The sequence below is a fragment of the Perognathus longimembris genome, chromosome 13 (assembly GCF_023159225.1).
Source record: "Perognathus longimembris pacificus isolate PPM17 chromosome 13, ASM2315922v1, whole genome shotgun sequence".
NCBI lineage: Eukaryota > Metazoa > Chordata > Mammalia > Rodentia > Heteromyidae > Perognathus > Perognathus longimembris.
This window is the reverse complement of record NC_063173.1, coordinates 2,740,947-2,768,277: the sequence shown is the minus strand read 5'-3', so window position 1 is coordinate 2,768,277 and position 27,331 is coordinate 2,740,947. Positions and strand designations below refer to the sequence as shown.

The following is a 27,331-nucleotide window of genomic DNA, read 5'->3' as shown; positions in this document are numbered from 1 at the left end:
CCCCTAGAGACTTCTGAACACAGCTTTTCTTTTAACACAGTGATGGCCACAACGGTTGCAACTTGAAACAGCATCACTTTTTAGTGGAAATTTTGATGAAAGGAAAACATTCTTTTTGTGATGTGTTATTTTTAAAAAAAATTAATGGTTATACTTTAGTTTTACGAGGGGGGATTTCATGGTGACATTTCTGTACATGCATGCAATGTATCCAATCAACCTTACCCCCCTCTATACCCCACTTCTAAAATAATTTCAATAGCTCTCATTGCTGTATCTCTTATAGGTAAAGAACCTACTCTATCCATAGTCCTCCTCATCCACTCTCTCTGTTCACCCTCTCCTCTGGTGGGCACCGCCCTGCCCACAAAGCCTGCTTCACTTCCCCTGTCGTTCGTTACTTTTTAGTGGGTACTAATTGCACACGGGTTCCTTCCTGGCATTTCAGACATGAATATACTATGTTAGAATCGCACTAACGCTACTGCTGGTCTTTCCCCACCTCCTATCGCCTATTGATCAATAGCTCCATTGACATGCCTCATGCTATCTTCACACATAGTTGCAATATATCTTGAAGCTATTCACCCTCAAACATCTGACTTTGAATATATGTTCTTCTACTAGCTATGTGATTTTAGGCAAGGTACCTGGCCTCTTTCAGCTTCATTATCACCATTTGCCAAGTGATAGTAATATTCCCTGCCCCCAAAGAGAATTATGAATATTATGTTTGGTACTTAAAGGGTGCTCAGTAAATATTAATAAGCTTTTCCTTCCTCATCTGGAGTTAGGAAGGGTAGAGCACATGAAAATCTTAGCTGCTCTCAATCATCCAAAAACAAATAATATTTACTTACATATTCATTCATTCATTCATTCAATGAGTATTATTGAGTGCCTTCTACATGGCCGTTACTCCTCTAGGCACTGAGGATGCTGACAAGGTCCCTGTCCTCATAGAGGTTATTTACTAAGTGAGAGGAGCTATACAACAGGTAAGCAAACAAGATAGTAGGCATAAGTAAAATAACAGGATAGAAATGAGGAGATCTGCCAACTGTAGAAATGGTGGTCAGAGAAGGCCTCCCTGAAGTGATAGCCTGGGAAGTGAAGTGTGAATACTGAGAGGACCTGACCATGGCAGCACCAGAGGGGAAAGATTTCCCTGCAGTCCCAAGCATGTTTGGGGAACCTGTGCAGGTACCATGAATCCCAGAAAGTACAGAGACAACGGTGAAGAAGTTAGAAAGAAAGTCAGAAAGAAGCCACTCACTCGGCTAACAGTCATTCACCTGACTGAACATCTCTCACATGCCTGGTGATCTAAGTTCTGGACATGGAGCAATGAACGACCCGGTTAAAGTCTTTTGCCTTAGGGAATTGGCAGTCCACTGAGGACAGGTCCCTAGGATCCCAGAGCCCTTCGGGGAAGCTTACATTCCTTGTGAACACATTATCTCTCTTTTCAAGGTGCACCTGGGAAGTACGCGCTGTTTTCATCGTTTAGAGGAGGTTATGTGGAACCTGGAATACTCTCCTTGAAGCTTAGGAAGAAAACAGAACTGAGGGCTGTTCTCAGGGGCCCATTGCCAACAAGTGTAGCGCTTACCCCAAGTGACTCCAAAGACCCTTCCCATACCAATGATTCCTCCCAGTTCCCACAGGAAGAAAGCACGCGAGTGCTATGTGCATTTCCGTAACTAAGGTCACCACAACAACCATAACTAAGGCAATGTCCCGATAGCACCAGTCGTGAGACTGGGCTCGCTGCGGTCGCTTGGGTCTAGAAAGTGTAGAGAAGTACTCCTTCCAGGTCTGTGCGCCCAGTTAGAGCAATGCTCAGCACAACAAAGCCCTGGGCAGAGGTGGCCCGGGGGCAGAGGACGGGCGGCTCCGTGTCTTCCATGCTGAGTCAGAAAGGAACACGGTGGATCATCACAGGTACTGCTAGAGCAGGACAGAGATCCAGGGGCATTTCTCAAGCTCTAGAAGATTCTAAAAATGAATGAATAGATGACAGCATTTTATGGAATTGGTTGTTCTAGTTGATGTTCGTTTAATTAAGACATTCAGTCTTCCTAATGGAAAATGTGAGGAATGGAAATCACTGGCTTGGGTCTGTCTAGTATAAAATGAAAACCAAATCTGGAAGGCACAGGGCCATTTCTTTGTATTTCCTTCATGCTCAATTTAATTATGCATTATAGGCTACCTTCGATAATAATTACAATTGTCTGCCTTGATACAAAGCCTCTTTCTGTCTTAGAGACTAAAACTCTAGGGAAAAGCCTCAGGAGATTGCGAAAGTGTCATTTAGGGAAAGCAGTTGCTTCTATATTTGTGCGTTCAATGTGTGCGTTCTTCCCTGGCTCCGTCCAGTTCTGCAGAAGGTAGCACGTGAATCAATCATGATTTCTCCTCACCTACAGAACACAGAAGAGGGCTTGCACACCCAATCTTGCATTCATTAATTTCTCAATCCATTTATTCATTTCCTTTTCCCCCTCCCCGAGTCCTAGGTTTTGAACTCAGGGCCTAGGCATTGTCCCTGAGGATTTTTGTTGGTGGCTAGTGCTCTACTATTTGAGCTGCGCCTCCACTTCTGAAGTTGTGGTGGTTAATTGGAGATGAGAGGCTCGTGGACTTTCCTGCCCAGGCTGGCTTTGAGCCACCGTCCTCAGGTTGCAGCCTACTGAGGAGCTGGGATTGCAGGCGTGAGCCACCAGTGCGTGGCTACTTCTTTCCTATCTTTTTCTATGCTGGCCCCAATGCTGCTGGAGCAGGGCTGACCTGAGACCCAGCCCAACCCCCTGGAAGATCCCAGTACAGGCAGGGGACAGAATCCACAGGGTATGACTCCTGATTTGCAGCCTGGTGCTCTGATTCCACAGACCTGGCCTGGCCTAGGGCGCTCTGTCTGGAGACAGAGTGGTATATCCAGGTGACAACTCAGGAGAAGCGTTCTAGAATCAAGCAAGGATTTCCCCCAGACTCCTCACAGTCTCCTGGAAAAAATAGGGCAGGGCTATCCTCTCCACTGTGTGGACTCGACAAGGAAGATCCAGAGAGGTAACTCGTTTCTCTGTAGCTGGACGTCAGGAGGTAGAGGTCAGGTCCAGAGAACTCTTTGCCAAGCCCCGAGCCAGCAGCTAGGAGAGTCAGGGCAATCCAACCCCAAAGAGAAGCAGGGTTTGCAAAATCATGGTATGAGGTGGCACACGCCACATCCCAGCTAAAGCGCTGTTAGATCTCTGTGACTCGGTGCCATCCTTTGGTTCCCAGGTATGACAGCTTTGGCCGCCTGACAAACGTGACCTTCCCCACGGGCCAGGTAAGCAGTTTCCGAAGCGACACAGACAGCTCCGTGCACGTCCAGGTAGAGACCTCCAGTAAGGACGATGTCACCATCACCACCAACCTGTCTGCTTCCGGTGCCTTCTACACCCTGCTGCAAGGTAAGCCAGGTTGGGGACCTGGGGCCTTGAGACACAGAGGTGGGAAGACCCCTTTGGAGTAGTACAGCTCTAGAAACAAGCCGCTACGGGGGCTGCCCAAGAGCAGGAAAGAATTACCGAGCTTCTCCCTGGACTGCCACCTAATTTACGAAACGCGTGAGCCAAAGCCTTCCACACGCTCTGCGAAGCTCCCGTGTAATATTTCACTGGCCCATCCCATTATCATCAGAACAAAGGGGGAGAGAATGCATTAGCTGCTAATTCCAGATGACCTCACCATTGTGCTCTTCTAATGACTCCCAGATTAAAAGACTCGGGCTCACCCTGGTGCAGGCGAGGACAAAGGATGAGAATAATTACACCTAATTATGAAAGGGATTTGGTCCTAGAAAATCCCTTCTCTAAGCCCATATGAAATTTGTGCCTCTTATCAGACTCCACAGCAAAAGAGACCCTTCTCTGCACCCAACAACTCATCCCTACTACAGGTTCTGGTTATAAACCACAGTAATGAAATCTCACTGTGACTTGTCTGCCTCTCGTGTCCTCTGGGATATGGTGACCTAGGGTAGAGCTTGAGCTTCATGGAATTTAATATGCATGAAAGGGAAGAAGCCATCACTAAGACCCGCCTGACCTCTTCCCACCGTCCAGTGATTCTCTTACCTCCTGTAGGCTTTGACACCAAGTAGGAAAAGGAGCTTTAGGTTAGAGCAACAGCACAAGGCCCTGAGTTCAGGCCCTATTACTAGAAAAAAAATAATAATTCTAGCTAGACACGGGTGGCTCACGCCTGTAATACTAGCTACTCAGAAGGCTGAGAACGAAGGATCCCAGTTTGAAGCCAGCCTGTGCAGAGAAGTTCATGAGACTCTTATCTCCAATTAACTAGCAAAAAGCCACAAGTGGAGCTGTAGGTTAAGTGGTGGAATGCCAGCCTTGAGTAAGAAAGCTAAGGGGCAGAACCCCGGCCCTGAATTCAAACCCTAATACTCGCACCAAAAGAGAGGGGAATAAAAAGAACAAAAACAGAATTCCACTCCATACTGCTAGACTGCTTTCTGTATTCTCAAAGGTCAATGCTGCCTTTTTTTTAATATTTGGATAGTTTTTTCAATTCAAAAGTGCCACATTCCTCAATTTGAAAATGTACCACCAATGTAATCTTAGAGATTTTTCAGGCAGAAGGGGAAAAGAGCACATTGCTCAAAATGCATACACAGATTGTAAGACACATTCTAATTCCAGAAGCATTGAGATAAGAAGAGGAAAAGCACAACCTGCAACTTAGGAAACCTGATCCCTGCTTCACCCTTTGCTATCTGGACCGGGCTGCTCGTCATTCTGTCCACCAGGCTTAGAGGTCCGGCCTCAGCGGCATCTCAGTAGAGTCTGTGAAAAGCTCTTTAGGTTTCCTCTTAAGTCTGAGTGATGGGAAGTAATAAGAAGTCGCTGCTCATGAGTAGCAGCCTTGGGAGGTCACAATGCAAGTGAAACAGGAGCAGGTGAGCCAGGCTTTTCCAGGTTACGGTCCATCCCAAGTCAACAGGAATGGACAGAGTTGTATTCAACAAAGAGCAGCTTTAAAAGGTAAATTGGTGCAGCCTTTTTTTGGCTCTCCAAAGGCAGTAATACAGATTGTCTGCAAATAATACATAGTGGTACTGAGGCAGATTTTAGATTTCAGGAATTTAATTTTTTTTAATTTTAGATTTCAGTGTATGAGGGAGAAAGTGTGGGAAGATGAAGGGGAGGGAGGGAGGGAGAAAGAGAGGGAAAGAGGGAGGGAAGGAGAGCAGCCAATTTGAAAGCAAGGAAGACTCGGTGAGAACTTTCCATGAAAACTGCATCCTTGATTAGATAGAGGCAGGAAGATATCTAGTTTAATCCAGTGACTATTTTGTGAGCACCTGACAGTCATAGCAACAATGATAGGTAACATGTTTTGAACACTTACAAGCTACAAAGTACATGTTTAAGAGTACATAGTGGGGACTGAACTCGGGGCCTTGTGCTTGTTAGACAGGTCCTCTGCCATTTGGACTATACCTCCAGTCCCTTTTGGTAATGGTTATTTCTGAGGTCGGGCCTTGCTGAATGCCTGTACAGCCTGGACCGTGATCCTCCTGTTGTGCTCTCTCTTGTTGCTAAGAATGATAGGCCACTGCACCCAGCCCTGGCTACCAAATATATTTTTAGCATTTTCTATTCACAGTCCTATTTAATCCCTACAACAAAGCTACGAGACACTTATTCTTAATATCTCCATTTCCCAAATGGGAAACGTTGAAAAGCTTAGCAACTTGCCTCAGGTCACATACCTAAAAGGAGAAATGAGTCCAGAGAAGTAGGCTCCAGAACTCCATCACTTGATCATGACTCTAAAGGCACTGAAGACCATGAGCAGAAAATGCAACAGCTTGTTGTTGAATATAGAGAAGAGACAACAGGAAAGACAGGTGCCCTGCACCAGGCACACAAATCTAGCCAGTATTGCCTAACAGCGGTCCGCCGGGTACTTGCTCTGAGTCCTCCTATTCATCACCTCACTTTCTCCTCAGAGAATCCCCGTGAGGCAAAGACACAGTTATCATCTCAATGTCCATTGAAGCAATCCGGGCTGTGAATGTGGCCCACATCTCACAGTTAAAACAGGGATGAAGCGAACCCCAAGTCCACACTTAATCTCTGCTCGGTGGTATCTCTCCCAGTAGGCACTGAGGCATTAGAGGATATGTTCATTGACAAAAGGATGACCCCCACCCAGCCCCCAGCTGCCTGCCACTGATGAGATTGGGGGGGAGGCATTGGTTCTGACAGAACTGGACTTCTGCGGGGAGGGGCGTGTACATTTCACAGCTGAAATGTACTTGTTTCTCCAGAAGTTTCTTTTAGCTTTCAGCTCAAATTAAATGGGTTAATCAGGAAGTGGAGGTATGGCTCAGGCGGCAGAGTGCTAGCCTTACACACAAAAAAAAGCCCAGCAAGAGTGAAGGAGGCCCTCAAAAGGTGCAATTCCTTTGAAATCAATCAAATAAATTCCAGGACGTGGGTACTTGAAAAGGGAGGGATGGAATCAAGGGGAGGGGAATAGACTAATGAAGAGAAGGGAGGAGAATGTGGCCAAAATTCAATGTACGTCCTACAAAATTAAGAAAAGTGAGGGAAAGGGTGTTGGGAGGGATAGGCGAGAATGTTAAAAGGGGTGATATTGATCAAAATGCATCATACTCACAAACTGCTTTGCTGAATGGCGAGTCCTGTGTACAACTACTTCAAAATAATGATTTTTTTTTAATTTAAAAGGCCAGGATTTGGGGGCTTATGCCTGTAATCCTAGCTACTCAGGAGGCTGAGCTCTGAGTATCATGGTCCAAAGCCAACCCAGGCAGAAAAGGCCCTATGAGATTCTTATCTCCAATTAACCACTCCAGAACTCAAGAACTATGGCTCAAAGTGGTAGAGGGCTAGCCTTGAATTAGATAGCTCAGGCCCTCAGACCCTGAGTTCAAGCCCCATGACTGACAAAAAAAAATTAAAAATAAATACATTTTAAAAAACACAAGGCCTTGATTACACCCTAGTACTGGCACCAAAAAAAAAAATTTAATAGGCTTATATTTTCAAATCAGATCTATTTTTAGCTATTGTCATGTTTATGATAATGATTTAAAATGTGTAAATGTATGTGAACATCCTGAAACTTAAACATTTAGAGTTTGGGTTTGTTTGTTTTATGTTTTGGTCAGTTATGAGGCTTGAACTCAGGGGCTGGGTGCTGCCCCTGAGCTTTTTTGCTTAAGGTTTGTGCACTACCGCTTTAGCCACAGCTCTACTTCACTTCCAGTTTTCTGGTGGTTAATTCGAGATAAGACTCTTACACATTCTTGCTCAGGCTGGCTTCAAGCCATGATCCTCAGATCTCAGCCTCTCTTTTTTTTCCAGTCCTGGGGCTTGGACTCAGGGCCTGAGCACTGTCCCTGGCTTCTTTTTGCTCAAGGCTAGCACTCTACCACTTGAGCCACAGCGCCACTTCTGGCTTTCTCTATATATGTGGTGCTAAGGAATCGAACCCAGGGCTTCATGAATACGAGGTGAGCACTCTACCACTAGGCCAGAGTTATTTTTCACCTTGTTATAAAAAACATTCTTATATCAAGAGCCTTAAGTGTTTTACACTTTGCTCTACTAATTGTACTTTTAGGAAACGTCTTTGATTAATCCAAAATGAAGGTATCGATTTAGTTAGAGGAAAAAAATGTAAGTGAAATATAACTGACCTACAAAAATTTGGGGGAAGAAGGGCTCGTTTACACTCAACTTTCTTCTTTACAACTGGAGCTCTACCACTTGAGCTATGCCTCTCGACAGGCTTTCGGCTGGCTACAGAGAGATGGACTCTCATGGACTTTCCCACCCCAGCTCTCTTTGAATCATGATCCTCAGATCTCAGCCTCCTGTGTCACTAGGATTACAGGCATGAACCACTTAGCACCCAGCAAGACGTATTCTTTTAAAATATACAATCGTCAGCTTTTAGGTAATAGCTGCAAAGCTCTATGCCCATCAAGATGACCTCATCCTGTGTCCTCTCCCTCAGATCAAGTCCGGAACAGCTACTACATCGGAGCTGACGGCTCCTTGCGGCTGCTGCTGGCCAATGGTATGGAGGTAGCACTGCAAACGGAGCCACACCTGCTGGCTGGCACTGTCAACCCCACCGTGGGCAAGAGGAATGTCACGCTGCCCATCGACAATGGCCTCAACCTTGTGGAGTGGAGGCAGCGCAAAGAACAGGCTCGAGGCCAGGTCACGGTCTTCGGACGACGGCTAAGGGTGAGCAGGAACTTGGAGAGGGTGGCATCCAGAAGGCCAGGGGCAGGGGGGCAGGGGAAGAGTGGGAAGGAGGGCTGGGTTCTATTCTGGAAACCTTCCTTGGGACCTCAGTTTCCTTGTCTGTAAAAGGCAGGGGCTAAACCGAGGAACTCCTTGCAATGAGAAATTGTTGTATATCCTTCTAGTTTAACTTGTACAAAGACGGCTTGCCTGGGATTAGGTCTGAGTTGAATTTTCAGTTAATATTATTCCCTGAGTAAACTTGACTGGGTCGTTATCATAGAGCCTCGGTTGCATTCTCCATAAAATGCAGAAGATAAAACCAATTTTACAGGTTGCTAAAGGTTCAGAAGTAATATATAAAGCTTCTCATACAGAATCTGGCATGTAATAAGTTGGTGATCAGAGCAGAAGATAAAGTTAAGTATATGCCTAGCATACCAAAAGCCTAGGTTTGATCCCAGCACTGAAAAAAAAAGTTATCAGTAATAGCTCTGCTTGTTGTTATTACTCTTACTGTGCTGGTGGTGATAACTGTTATTACTATGGCGAGTATGTCTCAAATTTCATTTTCGCTGTTTGGAACCTAAGCCACATCTTCTACTCTTTCCAGATAGAGTAATCCTTGCTAAATGATATAAGTGGCCAGTCATGGAAGCGCATGCCTATAATCCTAGCACTCGGAAGGTGGAGATAAAAGGAATCTTGTGTTTGAATCCAGCTTAGGATACACATATGAAACCTTATGTCAATAAGAAAGAAAGAGAGAGGCGAGCAAGCAAGGAGGGAAGGAAAGCGGGAAGGAAGGGAGGGCGGGAGAGGAGGGGGGAGGGCACCTCACTGCAGTCGTCATGTGGGGGATTGGCCCCGTGCTCTGGCGCTGTGGGGCCCCTTTCGTGTGGATGGCTGGCACCAGGCCTCCTCTGCTCCCCTCTCAGGTTTTGCTGTAACGTGGCCCCATCCCCAGGCAGGCCTCACTGCCAACTAGCCTTGTCTCCAGCTTCACAAAGCAAGCAGACAAACAGAGGGAAAGTTGGGGAGCTAGACCTGGCTTTTTCCCCAGCACCTTGCATACCTCAGCTTCTCATTACCCTAGAAGCGATCGACGTGTTCCCAGCATCCTGAAAAGCACAGGCCCATCCTCAGCCTAAGCTACACTTGCTCCGTTCCCTGCCCTTCTGCCAAGGAAATCCACGAAACTCCCATTCGCATGGGGGTGCCGTTAGGTTCGGGGGCGGGGGGTGGCAGTCACATAGCTAAGCCCACAACAGACACGACAATGTTAAATGACTGATCCTGGAGCAAACACTAGACCCCAGAAAACCAGGCTTCCTTGCTCCCTCATCAGCCAGGCACTCCACGTGTAAAGTGAGGAGCATCCTTCAGGGAGTCCCTGCGTGAGGCCTGGGCATCTTTGTTCTCCATGGCCTCCATGGCTCCCGAGCCCATGCAAGTTCTCAGACATTCCCGGACACCCATCTGAGGCAGCGTGCTCACTGGGAGGCTTGACACCCATGGGAGTCCCCAGGGCAGCTCAGGTTGCCTGGAGCAACTCCCCTGAGCCCCAGCTTCGTCCAGAGACACAAGATGATAAAGGCAAAGCCCCCGGCCCGGCGCTGTGGACCCCAGGCGCTTCCGTCAGGGGCAGCGATTGGTACTGAGGACTTTCTCTCTGCCTTGTGGGCTGGACGAAGCGTCCGCCAGGCTTTAATTGCCGTCTCCCAGCCCGAGATGGATGATGCACTAGTCGGGTGGCCACATCTCCGCTTCCTCCCAAAATAAATGGCCACCCACAGCGGCGGCGCGTGGAACTCCAGTGTCAGCCGGGTGTGCGTCCCCATAATGGAGCTCATTTTTTATACAGCTGGGAACTTTTTTTTTTTAATAAAGAAAGATGTAAAATAATCTCATCGTTGCCACCGCCTAGCCCGGGAAACATTCGGTAGTTCCCCCATGATCAGCTTAATTCAATTTTATTAATTTTGCCCCAAGGGTACAGCGCCCTTCCTCTAGGGCCCTCCAAAGGATATGGGGACAGCTATGTGGGTTCCACGGTCCTGGGAAGGGCCCTGGGAGGGACTTCCGAAAGCTGCTTTGAAAGGCCCCTGTCCCGGTGTCGTCATTCCGCCCTCTCTGCAAAGAACCCAGCTTCAGCCTCCAGTGCCTTGGATTTTTCACAGGAATTGTCTGCCACACTGTTTTTGCTTCTGCGATTGTGTTTGATTACCCCAGGGAAAGCAACCTTATTATAACCAGGCCATTCACAGCTGAAGTCCTCTCTACAGCATCATTATAAATCTCTATTTTCAAAGCCTTGGAGTTTGTATGGGAAGAGCGGGGGAGACCTACAAAGGTCTCCTTCCTCCACCACTGACCACGATCATTTGCTGTCATTTAATGAGAGCCACTGCAACCATTTATCTGGTGCCTTCTATGTGCCTAATGCTACTAGGTAATTGATTTGCAATCCTCCAATCCCCACGAGCCTGGAGTTCCACATAGAGGGAGAAACTAAGGCGTAGAGACAGAACCATTTGCCAAAGTCACACAGAAAGACACAGTTGAGGCTGGAAGCTCTGCTTTAATTTCTAGGCTTTCCTCACTAACCCCAACCTCCCCCCCCCCATCACCACCATACACGCCTTTCCTCTCTTCAGACCACATATGCCATTTTGCATTTGTTGTGACCTAACGATCTGCTTTCCTCTTGGATCTTCCGTTTTGCCAAACTTAACCAGTGAACTTGTGGAAGAGACAGAAAATGTGCCCAAATGACACACAAAACCAGGCAGCCACGAGAGGGAAAGTGGCATCTTAGTTAGCATCAGGGTCAGATCCAGAAACGGCCTCATATTGATAAAGAAATATCTTTATTAAAATGTGACTTGCTGCTGCCTCTGTAGAGCCTGCATTTCTGACTCTGAAAGCAAACTGAATTACATGCTGACCTCATAGCTCAAGTAGAAACTTCCCAGGAGACCCCTGAGCAGGGGACAGCACCACAGCTTCTAGAGCGAGGACTGGTCCCCAGCGTGCCCACAGCTAGAGAAGACACCCTGAGCAGAGATATCCATGACCTCCCAGGCCTTCCAGGAGGAAGACGAGGAGGAGACGGAGGAGAAGGAGGTGGAAGAGGGGAAGGAGATGACCTCGTAGCCAGCTAAGATGACGGAGAAGTTTTGATTATAAGCAAAAGTAGGGGGGAGGGAGGGTGAAAGCCTAGAACCCCCAAAAGAGAGAACTTGCTCAGAGAACCACTGAATATCTCTTGGCTCCTTGAAGGGGTAAGCGTTGAGTCCATCCTCAGCCCATCACTAAGTCTTGCAACGAATACCCCCACTTCTGGTCTTGGTTTTTTATCAGGGTATAGCGTGTGTTACACAGTAGCCGGCTCGGGCATTTCTTTGCTGGGCCTATTGGCGGCTTTGTTGGAAGAATGGAGCCAAGAGGGATCTGGCTTTTTTTGTTTTTTTCAGATGTCTTCCTTGAAAAAAAAAATCATACCAGACTTGGGTACACTGACCAGATCTATAACAACAGCTATTTGAAATGCAGAGACAGTAGTATCACCCGTTTAAGGCCAACCTGAGCAAAAATTGTGAGCCTCTTATCTTCAAAACAAAAGCATACAAAAGGATTGAGGACACGACTCACGGGTTACACGCTGGTGTAGATGGGCCATGGCCCTGCGTTCAATACCCAGGACTACAGCTAGGAAAAACGACCTTAGAAAATCTGTGATCGCTTTCATCACAGCTACTATGTACTCGCCATCCAGGTTCTCTGTGTTCTTACCTCTGCCCCATGCCTTTGACATGATTATCCTCATTTTATGGCCATAAAACCTCACAGAGCCAGGCATTGGTGGCTCACACTCAGGAGAAACCAGCCTGGGAAAGAAAGTCTGCGAGCCTCTTCTCTCCAATAAACTGAAAGCTCCCCGTGTCGACATTAACTCTCTTTCTACCTCTCCCCCAGGTTCACAACCGAAACCTCTTGTCTCTGGATTTTGATCGGGTCACACGCACGGAGAAGATTTACGATGACCACCGGAAGTTCACCCTTCGGATCCTGTATGACCAGGCGGGGAGGCCGAGCCTCTGGTCGCCCAGCAGCAGGCTGAACGGTGTCAACGTCACCTACTCCCGCAAGGGCCGGATCGCCGGCATCCAGAGGGGCATCATGTCTGAGAGGATGGAATACGACCAGGAGGGTCGCATCTCGTCCAGGATCTTTGCTGATGGGAAGACGTGGACCTACACATACTTAGAGAAGGCAGGTGTCCCTCCCTCCTCCGCCGCCGGCGTTGCCATATGCAAGTCCCCTGGCCTGCTGACTTCTCTGAGCCGTGAGACGCTCACTTTCCAAAAGGAAATGTAACCCTGGCTCTTGGGAGACTGTGGCAGGGTGAACATGAGTTTGAGACCAGTCTACGCTATATAACTAGACTCTGTCTCAAAAATAAAGAAAGAGGAAGGGAGGGAGGGAGGGAGGGAGGGAGGGAGGGAGGGAGGGAGGGAGGGAGGGAGGGAGGGAGGGAGGGAGGGTGAAACATGTGACCAAGGGCCAAGCAGTCCCAGGAGGCATCTGGCGAGGCAGATGAGGTGATAGAGTGGGAAACTCCGGAAGGCTCGCCTGGCAGAGCGGAGCTGCGAGCGAATGCTCTGGGCTTGCAGGGCAGAATTGAGGGTTCCGGTCCAAGGCAGGTGCCTGCTCCCTGGCACAATCCCATCACGGAGAACCGGTGGGAGGAAGCCAGTGGCTTGAGTCTGAAGTAGAAGGTGCCCCGTGCTAAGCATGTCGTGCTGAGCTTAGCTTTAGCAAATCGCTTCTGCGCTAGGTCAGGATTCATTTCACCCCGGGCTCTAGGGGGATGACCTCAGTCCTGAATAGGAAAAATAAGGACCAGTGGCTTTCACGTGCGAATACATCTAAACCTGTACCTGCTGAGTGCCCCGAGTCTGCACGTTATACCCCACTTCTGGTACTCAGACCCCCACTTGGACTCCTGCTCCTGGCCAGGTGTCCAAGGCCTAGCTTCTTGCTGTCGTGTGGTCAGTGCTCCGGGCCTGCGCTGCTGCGGGGAGAGCACACGACCTGTTATCCCACAGAGTTATGCCAAGTCCTAAGTGCCCTTCCTTCTCAGACACCCTGTAGGCACCGGGAGGCCTGAAGATACCCAACGGGCAAAAGGTCAAGTCAGACTGTGTTGCAGGGAATCCCTTGCTGGAGTAGAAAGGTGGTAGAATGAGGAGTTTGGAGCAAGGAAACCAGTAGGGACGAATACACCCTAACCTCCCTCATGCCCCATGACATGCAGACTTGACCAGCCCTACACCACACAAAGGGAAAGCCAGCGAGTACCCTGGGACTCAGCCGTGCAGGGCCAAAGGCCGAGCGCAAGCCCGGGCGGCCTAACTGCCATGTGTTCATAGCATGCTGGGTCGGACGGCTCTGGCTGAGCGTGACTTAGGACAGCCACCATTTTCCTCGGCCTTCGGCTCTGGCTCTTGGCGCGTGGCCTTCTCCCTCTGCTCTTGCCTCACCTCTCGGCTTTCCTCTCCCCGCAGTCCATGATGCTGCTCCTCCACAGCCAGAAGCAGTACATGTTCGAGTTCGACGAGAACGGCCGCCTGGCATCCGTGACGATGCCCAACGTGGCTCGGCAAACCCTGGAGACCATTCGCTCGGTGGGCTACTACAGGAACATCTACCAGCCCCCCGAGGGCAACGCCTCCGTGATCCAGGACTTCACCGAGGACGGACACCTGCTGCACACCTTCTACTTGGGCACCGGCCGCAGGGTGATTTACAAGTACGGCAAGCTGTCCAAGCTCGCGGAGACTCTGTACGACACCACCAAGGTGAGCTTCACCTACGACGAGACGGCGGGCATGCTGAAGACGATCAACCTGCAGAACGAGGGCTTCACCTGCACCATCCGCTACCGCCAGATCGGGCCCCTGATCGACCGGCAGATCTTCCGCTTCACCGAGGAGGGCATGGTCAACGCCCGCTTTGATTACAATTACGACAACAGCTTCCGCGTGACCAGCATGCAGGCTGTGATCAACGAGACCCCGCTGCCCATCGACCTCTACCGCTATGACGACGTCTCGGGCAAGACGGAACAGTTTGGGAAGTTTGGGGTCATCTACTACGATATCAACCAGATCATTACCACAGCGGTCATGACCCACACCAAGCACTTCGACGCCTACGGCAGGATGAAGGAGGTGCAGTACGAGATTTTCCGCTCGCTCATGTACTGGATGACCGTCCAGTACGATAACATGGGGCGCGTGGTGAAGAAGGAACTGAAGGTGGGGCCCTACGCCAACACCACCCGCTACTCCTACGAGTACGACGTCGACGGCCAGCTGCAGGCCGTGTCCATCAACGACAGGCCGCTGTGGCGCTACAGCTATGACCTCAACGGGAACCTGCACCTGCTGAGCCCCGGGAACAGTGCCCGGCTCACCCCCATACGCTACGATCTGCGCGACCGCATCACGAGGCTGGGCGACGTGCAGTACAAGATGGACGAGGACGGCTTCCTGCGACAGCGGGGAGGGGACGTCTTCGAGTACAACTCCGCGGGCCTGCTCGTCAAGGCCTACAACCGGGCCAGCGGGTGGAGCGTCAGGTACCGCTACGACGGCCTGGGCCGGCGGGTGTCCAGCAAGAGCAGCCACAGCCATCACCTGCAGTTCTTCTACGCAGACTTGACCAATCCCACCAAGGTCACCCACCTGTACAACCACTCCAGCTCCGAGATCACGTCCCTCTACTACGACCTGCAGGGCCACCTCTTTGCCATGGAGCTGAGCAGCGGGGATGAGTTCTACATCGCGTGTGACAATGTCGGGACCCCTCTTGCCGTCTTCAGCGGGACGGGCTTGATGATCAAGCAGATCCTGTATACGGCTTTTGGGGAGATCTACATGGACACCAACCCCAACTTCCAGATCATCATTGGCTACCACGGTGGTCTCTACGATCCGTTCACCAAGCTCGTCCACATGGGCCGGCGGGATTACGACGTGCTGGCGGGGCGCTGGACCAGCCCCGACCACGAGCTGTGGAAGCACCTGAGCAGCAGCAACCTCATGCCTTTCAACCTCTACATGTTTAAAAACAATAACCCCATCAGCAATTCTCAGGACATCAAGTGCTTCATGACAGGTGAGGGTCTGGGCTCTCCCGGGGGTGGGGGCCCCGCTGTTGCCCTGCCTGGTTACCTGACGTGGCTTAGACATCCCGGGAGGAGCCTAGGGTGGGGCAGCGGGGAGCACAGACTGCGCCCGCCAGCATCACTTTCCAAAGTACGTTTGAAGCAGCGCTAGTTCAGAGAACATTTTGAAAATAATAGTTCTAACATCCGATGAATTTTTTTTTTTTTTTTTGCCAGTCCCGGGCCTTGGACTCAGGGCCTGAGCACTGTCCCTGGCTTCTTCCCGCTCAAGGCTAGCACTCTGCCACTTGAGCCACAGCGCCGCTTCTGGCCGTTTTCTATCTATGTGGTGCTGGGGAATCAAACCCAGGGCTTCATGTGTACTAGGCAAGCACTCTTGCCACTAGGCCACATTCCCAGCCCCATCCGATGAATTTTATAGGGCCACTATCATTCTCAGTTTCTTATAGTCCATGTCAGCTTGTGAAAAGCTCTAAGGAGTCCCGTGGTAGAAAGATCTGTTTAATACCCTTACCCATTATTTCTCAAACTTATTTGATCATGAAAGCCTTTTCTTCTCACCATGAAATCCTAATATCTCACTGGATAAACTCCTTAGGAAGAACTCGGAAAGTTTTTGACGTAGAAATTAAGCTGGTTATGAACTCCCAATAATTTGGGTGAAGGCATCACGAAAGAATAATCCCTTTTCAGTTTGCGATGATGGGATGGAAATTCCCGACTTTGGAGACAGAAATGAGAGGGGAAAATACACCATTTTTAAACTATGACAGGTTGCAAAAATACACAGGGCTCTTAAGTTCCAGTTTCTTGGCCTGTACATTGAAGTTAGAATACTTACTCTGTCTCTGATTGGATGAATATGCACGTCATACCCATAGAGAAATCACAAAAAAATTAAAAGTTTAAAAAATAAAGGTCAGTGGCCGGTGGCTCACACCTGCAATCCTAGCTACTGAGGAGACTGAGATTTGAAGACGGTAGTTCAAACCCATTCTGGGCAGACAAAACTGAGAGACTTTTCTATCTAGCTGGCCAACAGAAATACAGAAAAAGAAGCATGGCTTAAGTGAGGAGTGCCAGCCTTGAGCAGAAAAGCCAAGTGAGAGTGTCAGGCCCTGAGTTCAAATCCCAGTACCAGCTCACACGGTACACATACAAAAAGCAAAAAAAATAATAATAACTTGCTGGGCACTAGTGCCTCATGCCTGTTAGCTATTCAAGAGGCTAAGATCTGGGAATCGAGGTTTGAAACTAGCCCAGGTGGACAAACCTGATATACTCTTATCTCTAACTAACCACCAAAAAGCCAGGAGTTGGAGTGGTGGCTCAAATGGTAGAAGACTAGCCGTGAGCAAAAAAAAAAAAATGCTCAGGCACAGCACCCGGGCCTGGGCCTTGAGTTCCAGGCCCCAGGTGAGCACACAAAGAAGTTATTTTTTCTTTTAAACTAAAACAGACACAGTCAAGTAGTGGAGAGACGTCAGTAAAGGGAGAGGAAATGGGTGGTTAAGACAATATCAAGCTGGGCGCTAGGGGTACACAGCTATGATCGGAGCGGCTCAGCAGGTGGGAATTTAGAGGATTGTGGCACTGAGCCATCCGGGACTAAACACATCGCTGAGACATCTTCGCAACAGGCCGCGCGCACCTGCCATCCCAACTACTTGGGAAACAGAAGTCGGGGCTCGCGGTCCAGGCTGGCCCGCACAAAAAGCACAACCCGACCGCGGGCGTACCCAGAGCAAAGAGCGGGCTCGAGCACGAAAGGAGCGAAAAGGAGAAAGAACAAAACGCCCCCCTCGTCCTACCTACCCGAGGCGCGCCGGTGGCGTGAGATACATCCACAGCTCGCGCGGGCTCCGCTCCTTCACCCCGCGCTTCCAACAGCGGGTTTTATTTTTCACTGCTGTGAAACCAATGTGAGCGGAAAGCCCCCCCCCCCGTGGGTCCCAAAGGCGGGGGGGGGCCCTCGACAGCCACACTTCTCCCCGCAGAGCCCCACTTCCGAGGTAGCCACAGGAGACCCCCCCTCCCCCGGGCCAGAGTGGGGGTGCGGTCTGCACGTTGCATGAGAATCTGGGGGGGGGGGGACAAAAGTATCAGCAATCCACGGTGCAAACCCGCTCGTCTCCACGTCTTTCTTTTTTCCCCCGTGTGGCACGATCCTCTTGGCAGTTTCTTTCATCCCACAAACGCCTCCTTTGTGCAGCCATCATTTTGTCTGAGACACGAGAGATAGACAGACAGACAACCCCCCCATCTCCAGGAATCCCTAGGCTGAGAGGTCAGGCAGACGCGAGCCGCGGAGCAGGAGGGGCCAGGCGTGCAGGGCGGAGGAAGAGCGATCGCTCTCCCCAGGGAACTCCGGGGAGGGTGCATGCAACAGCCCGCCTCCGAGGCCCGCTTCTGAATGGGCGTCTCCAGCCACAGGGAGAAAGGCCTCGCAGGAAGCGAGACGAGCCCGTTACATAAAGGAGAGGGGGAGGGATCTCCTGCATCGCTCAGTTAAGCGCCCCGAGTGGAAATGACTTCCTGATCCCCAAAGTCAACGTCCGCAGCCTGTGTCTGCCAGGGTAGTCGGCACGTGCGTTCCCTTCTCGGGGAAGAATCCCAAGCACTGTGTTGAGAGCAAGAGACCCAAGCATGGGCAAGACACGAGAACAAAGTGCACACCTGCACACGCGGGTGTGATGGGAACATCCCACCGGGGCCTGGGGATGCGCGTGGCCGTGCCGATGGTGTTCCCCGGCATTCGCCGAGCTCGGGTTGGCTGCTAGGTCTAGAGCATCCTGACAGGGCGAGATGACATCTCCATCGCGTCGGTCTGCACGAAGCAGGCCCCTGGCCTCACCCTCCAGTGAGCTTCTGTGAGACGTGTTGGCAGGTTGCTGGGGCTGGGAAAGAACGTGCAAGAGGAGATGTACTTTTCCGTTTTACAAAAGGGCGGCAGCTTGCCAAAATATTATTACTCCCTGCCCCCTCCTTCTTTGCGTAGGGTCTCCTTGCAGAACAGCCCTGGGATGACTAACTGCTCCGTGCCCAGCGCGTGCAGAGATGGTCTGCTTCAAACTCGGTGACAGTCCTGGGAGATTGCCATGATCGTCTCCATTCCGTAGACGAGTCATGCTTAAAGCTCCAAATGGTGGACGAGTCTGCTCAGGCTCACACATCGGGGCTCCTTGACCCCACAGTGCTCCCCATGACGAGAGACGGGTCTCCAAAATCCAGTTTGCACAAAGCAGCTCACCACCCAGCCCTTTCAGCTTGTGTCTCGTTTCCCAGCCTGTTAAATCACCGAGCGTTGGGATCACTTTAGATACTCTATGCCAGACCCGTGGTAGAGAGGGAGACGGGAGTCAGGCTACCTGCCTGCCTTCACGGAGCACACGGTCCCCGTTTCACCATGACTTTGGGAGCCCCACCGTCAGAGGGACGTGTTACAACTCAGTTAACACCCAAACAAAAACTTTGCCAGGCAGGCCTTAAGTGTGGCATGCTCTTATTTTCTACTCTAGTCAATAACAACCTGGTTTAAAAAAATGCTAGTTCATGACCCACAAAATATTTTACTACATAGTGAGTCCTATCCCGTGATTGGAAGATCTGTGATATACAAAAAAAAGAATGTCTCCGGGAACTTGTGGTTCGTACCTATAAATCTAGCTACTATGATCTGAGGACCTAAGGATCAAAGTTCGAAGCCACCCCAGGCAGGAAAGTCCTTGAGACTCATCTCTCCAATTATCCACCAAAAGCTAGAAGTGGAGCTGTGGCTCAAGTGGTGGAGTGCTGGCCTTGAGCCAAAGAACTCACTCACACCCAGGCCCTGAATTCGAGTTCCAGGACGCATACCAAACCGAACAGGAAAGGGAAATACCTTATATGCAGTCCAGATTTTTTAACAGATTGGTAAAGATTTTCCATCACTAATAGGAAACCGAGGAAGTATTGACTCTCACACAGCCTTCCCTTTAGCCTCCGTGTGGGTTGTATCCACCCTCGCTCCAGAGCTACAGGGTACATCCAGTGATGGCAGGAAGGCAGAACATCTTCTCCCCAGAGTGACTTCCAGGGCCCTGAGGAACGTTCCAGTTGGTCAGGCTTGGGGCACGTGACGAAGGATGGCTTAATCAGCAGGGGAAGGGTGAGAACATGTCTAGTCACATGATCCACTGCCCAGTCTACTTCCCCAAGAAGATATAAGTAACCCCCCAAAAGTGAAGGAACGCAACTAAAAAACCGCCCCACGCAGAGGCGTATCGGTACATCAGTTGCACCGAGCCCTCGCCTAGCAGCTGGCGGAGTGGGGAAACCATGACCCCATGTCCTTTCCGGTTCTTTCTCAACATTTCTGAGCCGGCAATGGCTTAACAGACCCCTTCCCGCAGTACCCCTTCCTCTTGGGCCTCGCCTTGGGCAGCCATATGTGCATGAAATGCCACCTCCATCTCCACGGGTGCCCGGCAAAATGTACTCCGTGTTCGGTGTCCAGCTCCCATGCTATCTTCACGTGGGCTGGTCAGCTTGTCAGGGGAAAAATTGCCTGCCCTCCTCTGATCCTCTACCCTGTGGCAAAAGTTATTCATGTCCACATCTCATTCCCCATTCAGTGTCTTGAGTGGGAGACTACATGACACAAAACCCACGCAGCACATAAAAGTCACCCGGAAGCAAGTGACCGGCCGCACCCCGTTTCTTCCCGCTTAAAGTCCTCAGTGAAGAAAACGCTTATGCTAACACTCCGTCCCTATACTCGGAACTCTAAGGAACGTGATAGCAGCAGCTAGCCCATGCCTGTGGAGCTAGATCTTCAAGCCCACTGTAGGAGCTGGAAAGGGAGGCAGAGAGAGGAAATCAAAAGCAGGCGTAGAGAGAAGCTCCTGATCTCGGTAGAGGCCCTGGTCCCACCCCAGGGCTCCAGTGGCTGAAGAGAGGATGGGGAAAGGAAGGGAAGTTGGTTTCCTCGGTGAGTTTTCTCTTTGCAAGTCCGTGTTTCTGCTTCTTCACCCACAGATGTCAACAGCTGGCTACTCACCTTCGGATTCCAGCTGCACAATGTGATCCCTGGCTATCCCAAACCAGACACAGATGCTATGGAGCCATCCTACGAGCTAGTGCACACACAGATGAAGACACAGGAGTGGGACAACAGCAAGGTAAGTCTCCTAGGCCCACTGCAAGCCTTTCCCACGCCGCAGGGGTGAAGACAGAGGCACCTCCACCGAGACCACCACAGAGTGTTGGGCAACACGTCTAGCAGAGCTCCTGCAGGCGGGCCCTCGAGACTCAGGGAGAGCAGCACTCGGACGCTGAGAAGCTGCAGAAAGCTTTGTCGCGTTCAGAGTGCCATGAAACTCATAAGCCTTTGCCACGCTAGGGTAGAGAGAAGCCAGGTACCAGTGGCTCCTGTCCATCATCTCAGGAGGCTGAGGTCTGAGGGTTGCAGCGGGAAGCCAGTGTAGGCAGAGGCGTCTGTAAGGCTCATCTCCAACAAAGCGAGAGGGGAAGGTGGGCTCCAGTGGTAGAACAGCCGCCGTGAGTGAAAAAGCTAAGGGACACCGGCCCCGGACCCGAGTTCAATCCCCAGTACCAGCGTGCATGTGCGCACATTCCCACGAGTGTGCACGCCGCGCGCACGCACGCACGCACGAAGGGGCCGAGAAAGAAGGCGTGTTCCGAATACGAGTGGGACGTTTCCTGAGCACTTAATGCACCTGACCTCATGCGAGCTACTACCCCACATAACTGAGCTCGGCACAACCCCGGGGGGTCGCTGCCTCCTTTGGTGTGGCGCCAGGGGGTTTGCAACCACGCACAACAAGGAAGGGCCAGCGCTGGGATTCCACCAGGTTGCTCTGCTCTGAGTCATCTTGCTGAGTACAGGGTTGGCTAGAGGTGCTTATTTTTTATCCCTCTAAGTCACTTTCTCTCGTCTTGCTTTTATGACTCAAAGACAGAATTATATAGGCGGAAAGATCCTTTAAAAATAAAGTCTTGTCCTCCCAGCCCTTCATTTCATGTACTCGTTTCATTTCTCCTCTCCTGACCCTACTTTCATGCATCAGTTGTAGACCAGAAAAGGACTCTGTGCTTGGTGCTGCCATGATCATGGTGGATGTAGGGGTGAATCAGGGGGAGACCGGGCCTTCTGGGATCCTAGTCTAGGGGAGACCGACGGTGGAGGAAAGCATGTTTAACCGTGTGGCAAACTGCTGGTAATTGGAAAGTCATAGCCGTCGTTCTTACTCCGGATTCGACCCTTTAGGCCTCAGCTTGCCTGTCTTCTTTCCCTAGACTCAAGCATGTGAGTCGGAACCTGGGTGTTCGAAGGTCACTCGGAGCCTTCCTCTTGCAGGGCATTCGCCTACACCGGGTTGTAATTCCTGCTTTCTTTCCTACCACTCCACTGAACGCTGAGCCCAGCGGGTTGAAAGTTCAGGATCTCATTAAGTGCTCTATATTTAAGCCAGCAAGTTATAGGCACTCAGGAAACTTGTTGGATGGCTAAATGGGTGAAAGATGTAAAACCTCCCATTTCACAGACGAGCAAACCAGGGTTCAGAGAGAAACTTAGCCAAGGAAGTGACAAAAAAAAAAAAAAAAGGTCGTGCATCTGTCTACCTGGCTACAGAACTCATCTTTCTCCCCTTCTCTCTTTTGCTCTCGCTTCCTCGCTTCTTTCTTCTTTTTCTCCCCCCCCTCAGTATTAGAATTTGAACTCAAGGCCTGATGCCTGGGGATCTTGCTTGCTTCCTCAGATGGTCCTCTCCCATTTGAGCCATGCCTCCAACTGGCTTTGTGGCGTTATTTTGGAAATGGACTTTTCTGCCTGAATGGGCTTCAAACCATGATCCTGTAGGTCTCGGCTTGCTGAGTAGCTAGGATTTCAGGCATGCGCTAGGTAGGTGTGTGTGTGTGTGTGTGTGTGTGTGTGTGTGTGTGTGTGTGTGTGTGTGTGTGTGTGTGTTTTCATCACTAGGGTTTCAACTCAGAGCCTCACACGTGCGGGGCAAGCCTTCTGCCACTTCAACTAAGGCCCCAGTGCCCGTCTGCTTCCTGCCACCCTCTCTAGTGCCCTCCACCCCAGGCCCTGCCCTGTGCAGTGTCCTAGCCTCAGCCGTCCCCAGGAACACAACTCTCGCACCACCGGGGACTCCTTCATCCCTATCTCTGCCTGCCTGTTTGCCAACCTCCCCTGTCGATGAATTATTGATTTCTGCCCTTGGCAAGCATTGGAGATCTTTGTTGTTGAGCACTCCAGCATCCATGAAATGCTAGGAAATAATTGTTCACAGACAGGGTCCTATTAATTATACAGAGGACTTCATTTCAGTGGGAGGCTGATGGGCCGGTTTCTCAGGCCATTTCCTGGAGTTGCTGAGATCACCCGGAGCCCTTCTGAACATGGCTTCCCTGAGCTCCCCGAGCCTTGGCCGGTATGCCAAGCCAGCAGCGCCCACCAGCAGCCAAGTACAGGGACACCCCAAGAGCACCAAGGAAGCAACTAGGGGGCGGTGGCCTTCCCTGAAAGCCAGTCCGGTGTTAGCCTCCTGCAGAGCCAGAAAGCCACAGGAGAACTGACAGAAATCCCCACTTGCCTCGCGTTTCGCATTTCCTGCCAATCCTCTCTACCATCAGCCCCCTCGCCCTTCAAGTCCTCGACCCTGACCTTCTCCCTTGCCCTTCCACCTTCAGGCTGGAATCCTTCTGTGCTTTGTTTGCCTCTCCACTATGGCAGTCCCAGGAACAGAGTTAGAACCAGACAGCCGTGGCTTGGAACGTGCACTTGCTGTTAGTCATAGGACCGCGAGCCAGTGATGGCTTCGTCTGCCCTGAGTCTCCTTAGAAGCAAAAGCGGAAGAACAGAGCTTCCGTAGAAAGCAAGCTAGTGTGGGGATCGGACCCGATGAATGGCACTCGCTCACCTGCGAGATCAAGACATGCCACTGCGCATCCCTCTTCATCCTCACCAGCCGTCACCTCTAATCACAATCTTGCCGTTACAGCTGTTCCCCCCTCCCGTGAAATGATGAGTTCTTTAAGGACAAAGATGAGAAATGATTCGCTTTCTTTTTTATTTTTTTTTCCTCCAGTGCTCTTGAAAGGTCCTGGCCAGGGGGAAAAATGAGGGAGGAGGTGACAAGTGGGATAAGGAATGTACTCCTTGCCTTACATAGGAAACTGTAACCCCTCTGTACTTCACTTTGACAATAAGGAAGGAAGGAAGGAAGGAAGGAAGGAAGGAAGGAAGGAAGGAAGGAAGGAAGGAAGGAAGGTAGGTCCTGGCCCAGAGCAGAGACAACTTAAACAGTTTCTGAATAAAAGGGGGTGAGGAGGAGCAGTGGATGAGTGAATGGGGGGCGGCTGGGCTCCTCATGGTCCGTTGCAGAGATAGGCGCTGCTGTCTCGTCGCGATGGGCAGAGCTGACGTAGGTATGCAGGCTGACTCCAGAGCTTGTCTGACCGTCTCTCCCCCCCCCCCCCCCGCCTTGTTCTCTCCCATCAGTCTATCCTCGGAGTCCAGTGTGAGGTGCAGAAGCAGCTCAAAGCCTTCGTCACTTTAGAACGCTTTGACCAGCTTTACGGCTCCACGATCGCCAGCTGCCAGCAGACCCCGGAAACAAAGAAGTTTGCCTTCAGAGGCTCCATCTTCGGCAAAGGGGTCAAGTTCGCCTTGAAGGACGGTCGCGTGACCACAGACATCATCAGCGTGGCCAACGAGGATGGGCGGAGGATCGCTGCCATCTTGAACAACGCCCACTACCTAGAGAACCTGCACTTTACCATCGACGGGATGGACACCCACTACTTTGTGAAGCCGGGGTCTTCCGAAAGCGATCTGGCCATCCTGGGCCTCAGCGGGGGGCGGCGAACCCTGGAGAACGGGGTCAACGTCACCGTGTCCCAGATCAACACCATGCTCAATGGCAGGACTAGACGCTACACGGACATCCAGCTGCAGTACAGGGCGCTGTGTCTGAACACCCGCTACGGGACCACGCTGGATGAGGAGAAGGCCCGGGTGCTGGAGCTGGCCCGGCAGAGAGCCGTCAGCCAGGCGTGGGCCCGGGAACAGCAGAGACTTCGGGAAGGGGAAGAAGGCCTGAGGGCCTGGACAGAGGGGGAGAAGCAGCAGGTGCTGAACACAGGGAGGGTGCAAGGCTACGACGGCTTCTTCGTGATCTCTGTGGAGCAGTACCCGGAACTGTCCGACAGCGCCAACAACATCCACTTCATGAGACAGAGCGAGATGGGCCGGAGGTGACAGGCAGGCCGAGGCCTGGACTTCTTGCCAAAGACAGCTACGCTTTTGTGGCCGCGTACCTGACTGTGTTGTACTTTAAAAAAAAAAAAAAAAGTCCTTTTTATAAACAAATGCAGAAAGCAAACAAAAAAAGATGCCGGTTGCATCGATGAGTCGTGCAACATCTTTTTTTTTTTTTTTAAAGAAAAGAAAACACAAATTTGGCCTTCGCACATTTTTTTTTTCCCCTGCAAAGGAAACAGAAGGTATTTCTTTTTCCCCCTGTAGTGTGATCACAATGGAAACTTTGTCTTGTTCCCCTTTTCCCTGAGGAATTTTCCCTGTTGTTTGGGCTATGTGTCTCTTCTTTGGGGCACACCCCTTCTGGGGTGCGTCCCCCTCTGTCCCTAGGTCCCCCGAGTGATGGGAGACACGCGTGTCTGTGATGGTTCGTCTCATGTGTAACCCTTTCTTCTTAGAGCGGGTGGGGCAGGAGGGGGGGTAGAGAGAGCTGACGGGCCGGGCGGGGCCTCAAGGCCTTTGGCTAGGCTCCCGCAGACGCACGGTGGGTTTTTCACTCGCTGTGTTCTTGTGCCTCTAAAGGACCACAGATGGCATCATCGTGCTCTGGAAATTTCCATGATGTCATTCAGCGCCTTTCCAAGCTGCCCTAAGCTCCTGTCCGAGCTTTATATTTTGATGCTAAACGAAGCCCCTTCCCCTTTTGCAAATCTCGTGTCGTCGTCAGTGCCATCCCCACGCTGGGATCTAGAGAAGTGTCTCCCAGGTCCTCTCCCCGGTCTGGTGACGTAACATCCTGGAGCAACGAGCCCCATCCTCTCCAAGAGGGGAAAGCACCCAGGATGTCTGTGATCGGTTGATCTTCCGTAACGCCCCTTACCTCCTCCTCTCTCCCAAAGCCAGATGTGAGAACCAGCACTGCATACATAGCAAGCCCTCCACGGGGCGCCATGTACCAGGGAAGGGACGGGTGCGAGTCCTATCCCCGTGACTCTGGATGTCTTCCTCCACTGCTCAGCTGCCAACACTAACAAAGAAAAGCGTAGAGAGAGGCGCTCGGCGGCCTTTGATCCCGGAAAGATACAAAAGGGGAAAAAAAAAACGTTAGCCAAAGAGATGAGTCAGAGAGGGGCGGGCCGAGCATCCTTCTCGCTGGCTTCGGAGGCTCCTCTGCTTCCCCCGAACCGGCTCCGCCCGGAGCTGGGAAGCAGCAGCCTGGCGTCCGGGAAACGCCTCCCTGTCTGGAGAAGCCTAGCCAAAGTTTCATGTGAAAGGTAAGGAGCCAAGAGCTAATCCGACGTGGCCTGTCCGCGTCGCACAACCCTGCCAGGATCCGGAGCAAAGCCTGAAGCCCTGAACAGCCTGGCTAGCCCTGGGCCTGTGTCTTCCAGAGGAGCGTGGAGGCTTCTCCAGAGCAGGCGCGGCTCCCGCCGGCGGACTGCCCGGAGGAGGCAGCAGCCCGCGGGTCAGGGAAGGAAGACCCGGGAGCTCCCTATCCAAGGGTCCCATGCCTAACTCATCTGCCTAGACACCACCGCCATTACCACTCACAGGAGGCGCTGGGAGACCCCGGGGGCGGGGGGGGGGGGGAGCCAGAATGCTTCCGTCTGAGCTGGGCTTCTTAGAAAACGGCACTTTTGTGGGTTCCCTTCACATTCCGTGTGGAAAACGAATGCCGAGTCTGAGCTGCTCCCCGTGGAAAGCTTGTTGGACTGATAAGCTCATGGCACCTTTATAGCCTTACTCACAGAGTCTTCAGCACGTGACACGAGGTGGTGAAGACCACGAAGGCCTCCGACTGCAGGGCACGGGAGCGACGTGGGGTCTGGACTCTGCCTGGCGGGGGGAGGCGCGCGCAGCTGCTCGGGGAGGGGAGGACTCGCCTTACCGCCGTCCCACTGGGGTTGGAGGATGCGTCTCGCTAAGTGCTCTTCCTGTTTCCAAAAAAAAGTCACGCTGCCCGAGCGGTGTGTCCCCTGTCGCCTGTTTGTCCACTGGTTGCCCGTGGCCTCTGGACCCAGAGCTCTGCGGAGTCAGAACTGATGCTCCCGGGCTCACTGTACGTGGCACGAGCTGGAAAGGGGGTCCCCTCCAGCTGCACGGTGCTGGGGTGGGGTGCAGACAACTGGGCCCGAAGAACACAACTAGTTCAAGCTGTAAAAACAAGAAGGAGAAGGAGGAGGAGGAGGAGGAGGAGGAGCTGGGAAGGTGGTCTACTGGTAGAGTGCTTCATTAGCATACATGAAGCCCTGGGTTCGATTCCCCAGCACCACATATATAGAAAATGGCCAGAAGTGGCGCTGTGGTTCAAGTGGTAGAGTGCTAGCCTTGAGCAAAAAGAAGCCAGGGACAGTGCTCAGGCCCTGAGTCCAAGGCCCAGCACTGGCTGAAAGCAAGCAAGCAAGCCCCATGCCTCTTAAGATGCACTCGTGCTGTACGGTCCCTAGGACAGTGCCCTCCCGCCGGACACCTAGCTGATGAGTCCCATCATGGATTCGTGATGGAGTGAAGACGTGCTGGGGATTCCTCCCTGGAGGTCAGAGATAGCGTGTGGCCCCAGAAATCCATCTCCTC

At 51.5% G+C, this 27,331-nt stretch overlaps 1 protein-coding gene across 3 annotated transcripts in view; it reads left to right on the top strand.

Moving 5' to 3' along the window:
* Tenm4 (teneurin transmembrane protein 4) overlaps positions 1-25,915 on the top strand; it is a 567,737-nt gene extending 541,822 nt beyond the window's left edge. For all 3 annotated transcript variants that reach the window (XM_048361201.1, XM_048361200.1, XM_048361199.1), the window contains 6 exons: positions 3,286-3,458; positions 8,059-8,294; positions 12,273-12,569; positions 13,865-15,479; positions 20,506-20,648; positions 23,999-25,915. In XM_048361201.1, coding sequence (XP_048217158.1) covers positions 3,286-3,458; positions 8,059-8,294; positions 12,273-12,569; positions 13,865-15,479; positions 20,506-20,648; positions 23,999-24,757 — 3,223 coding nt within the window. In that variant the 3' untranslated portion in view covers positions 24,758-25,915. The remainder of the gene's footprint in view (positions 1-3,285; positions 3,459-8,058; positions 8,295-12,272; positions 12,570-13,864; positions 15,480-20,505; positions 20,649-23,998) is intronic.
* The last annotated feature ends 1,416 nt before the right edge of the window (positions 25,916-27,331 follow it).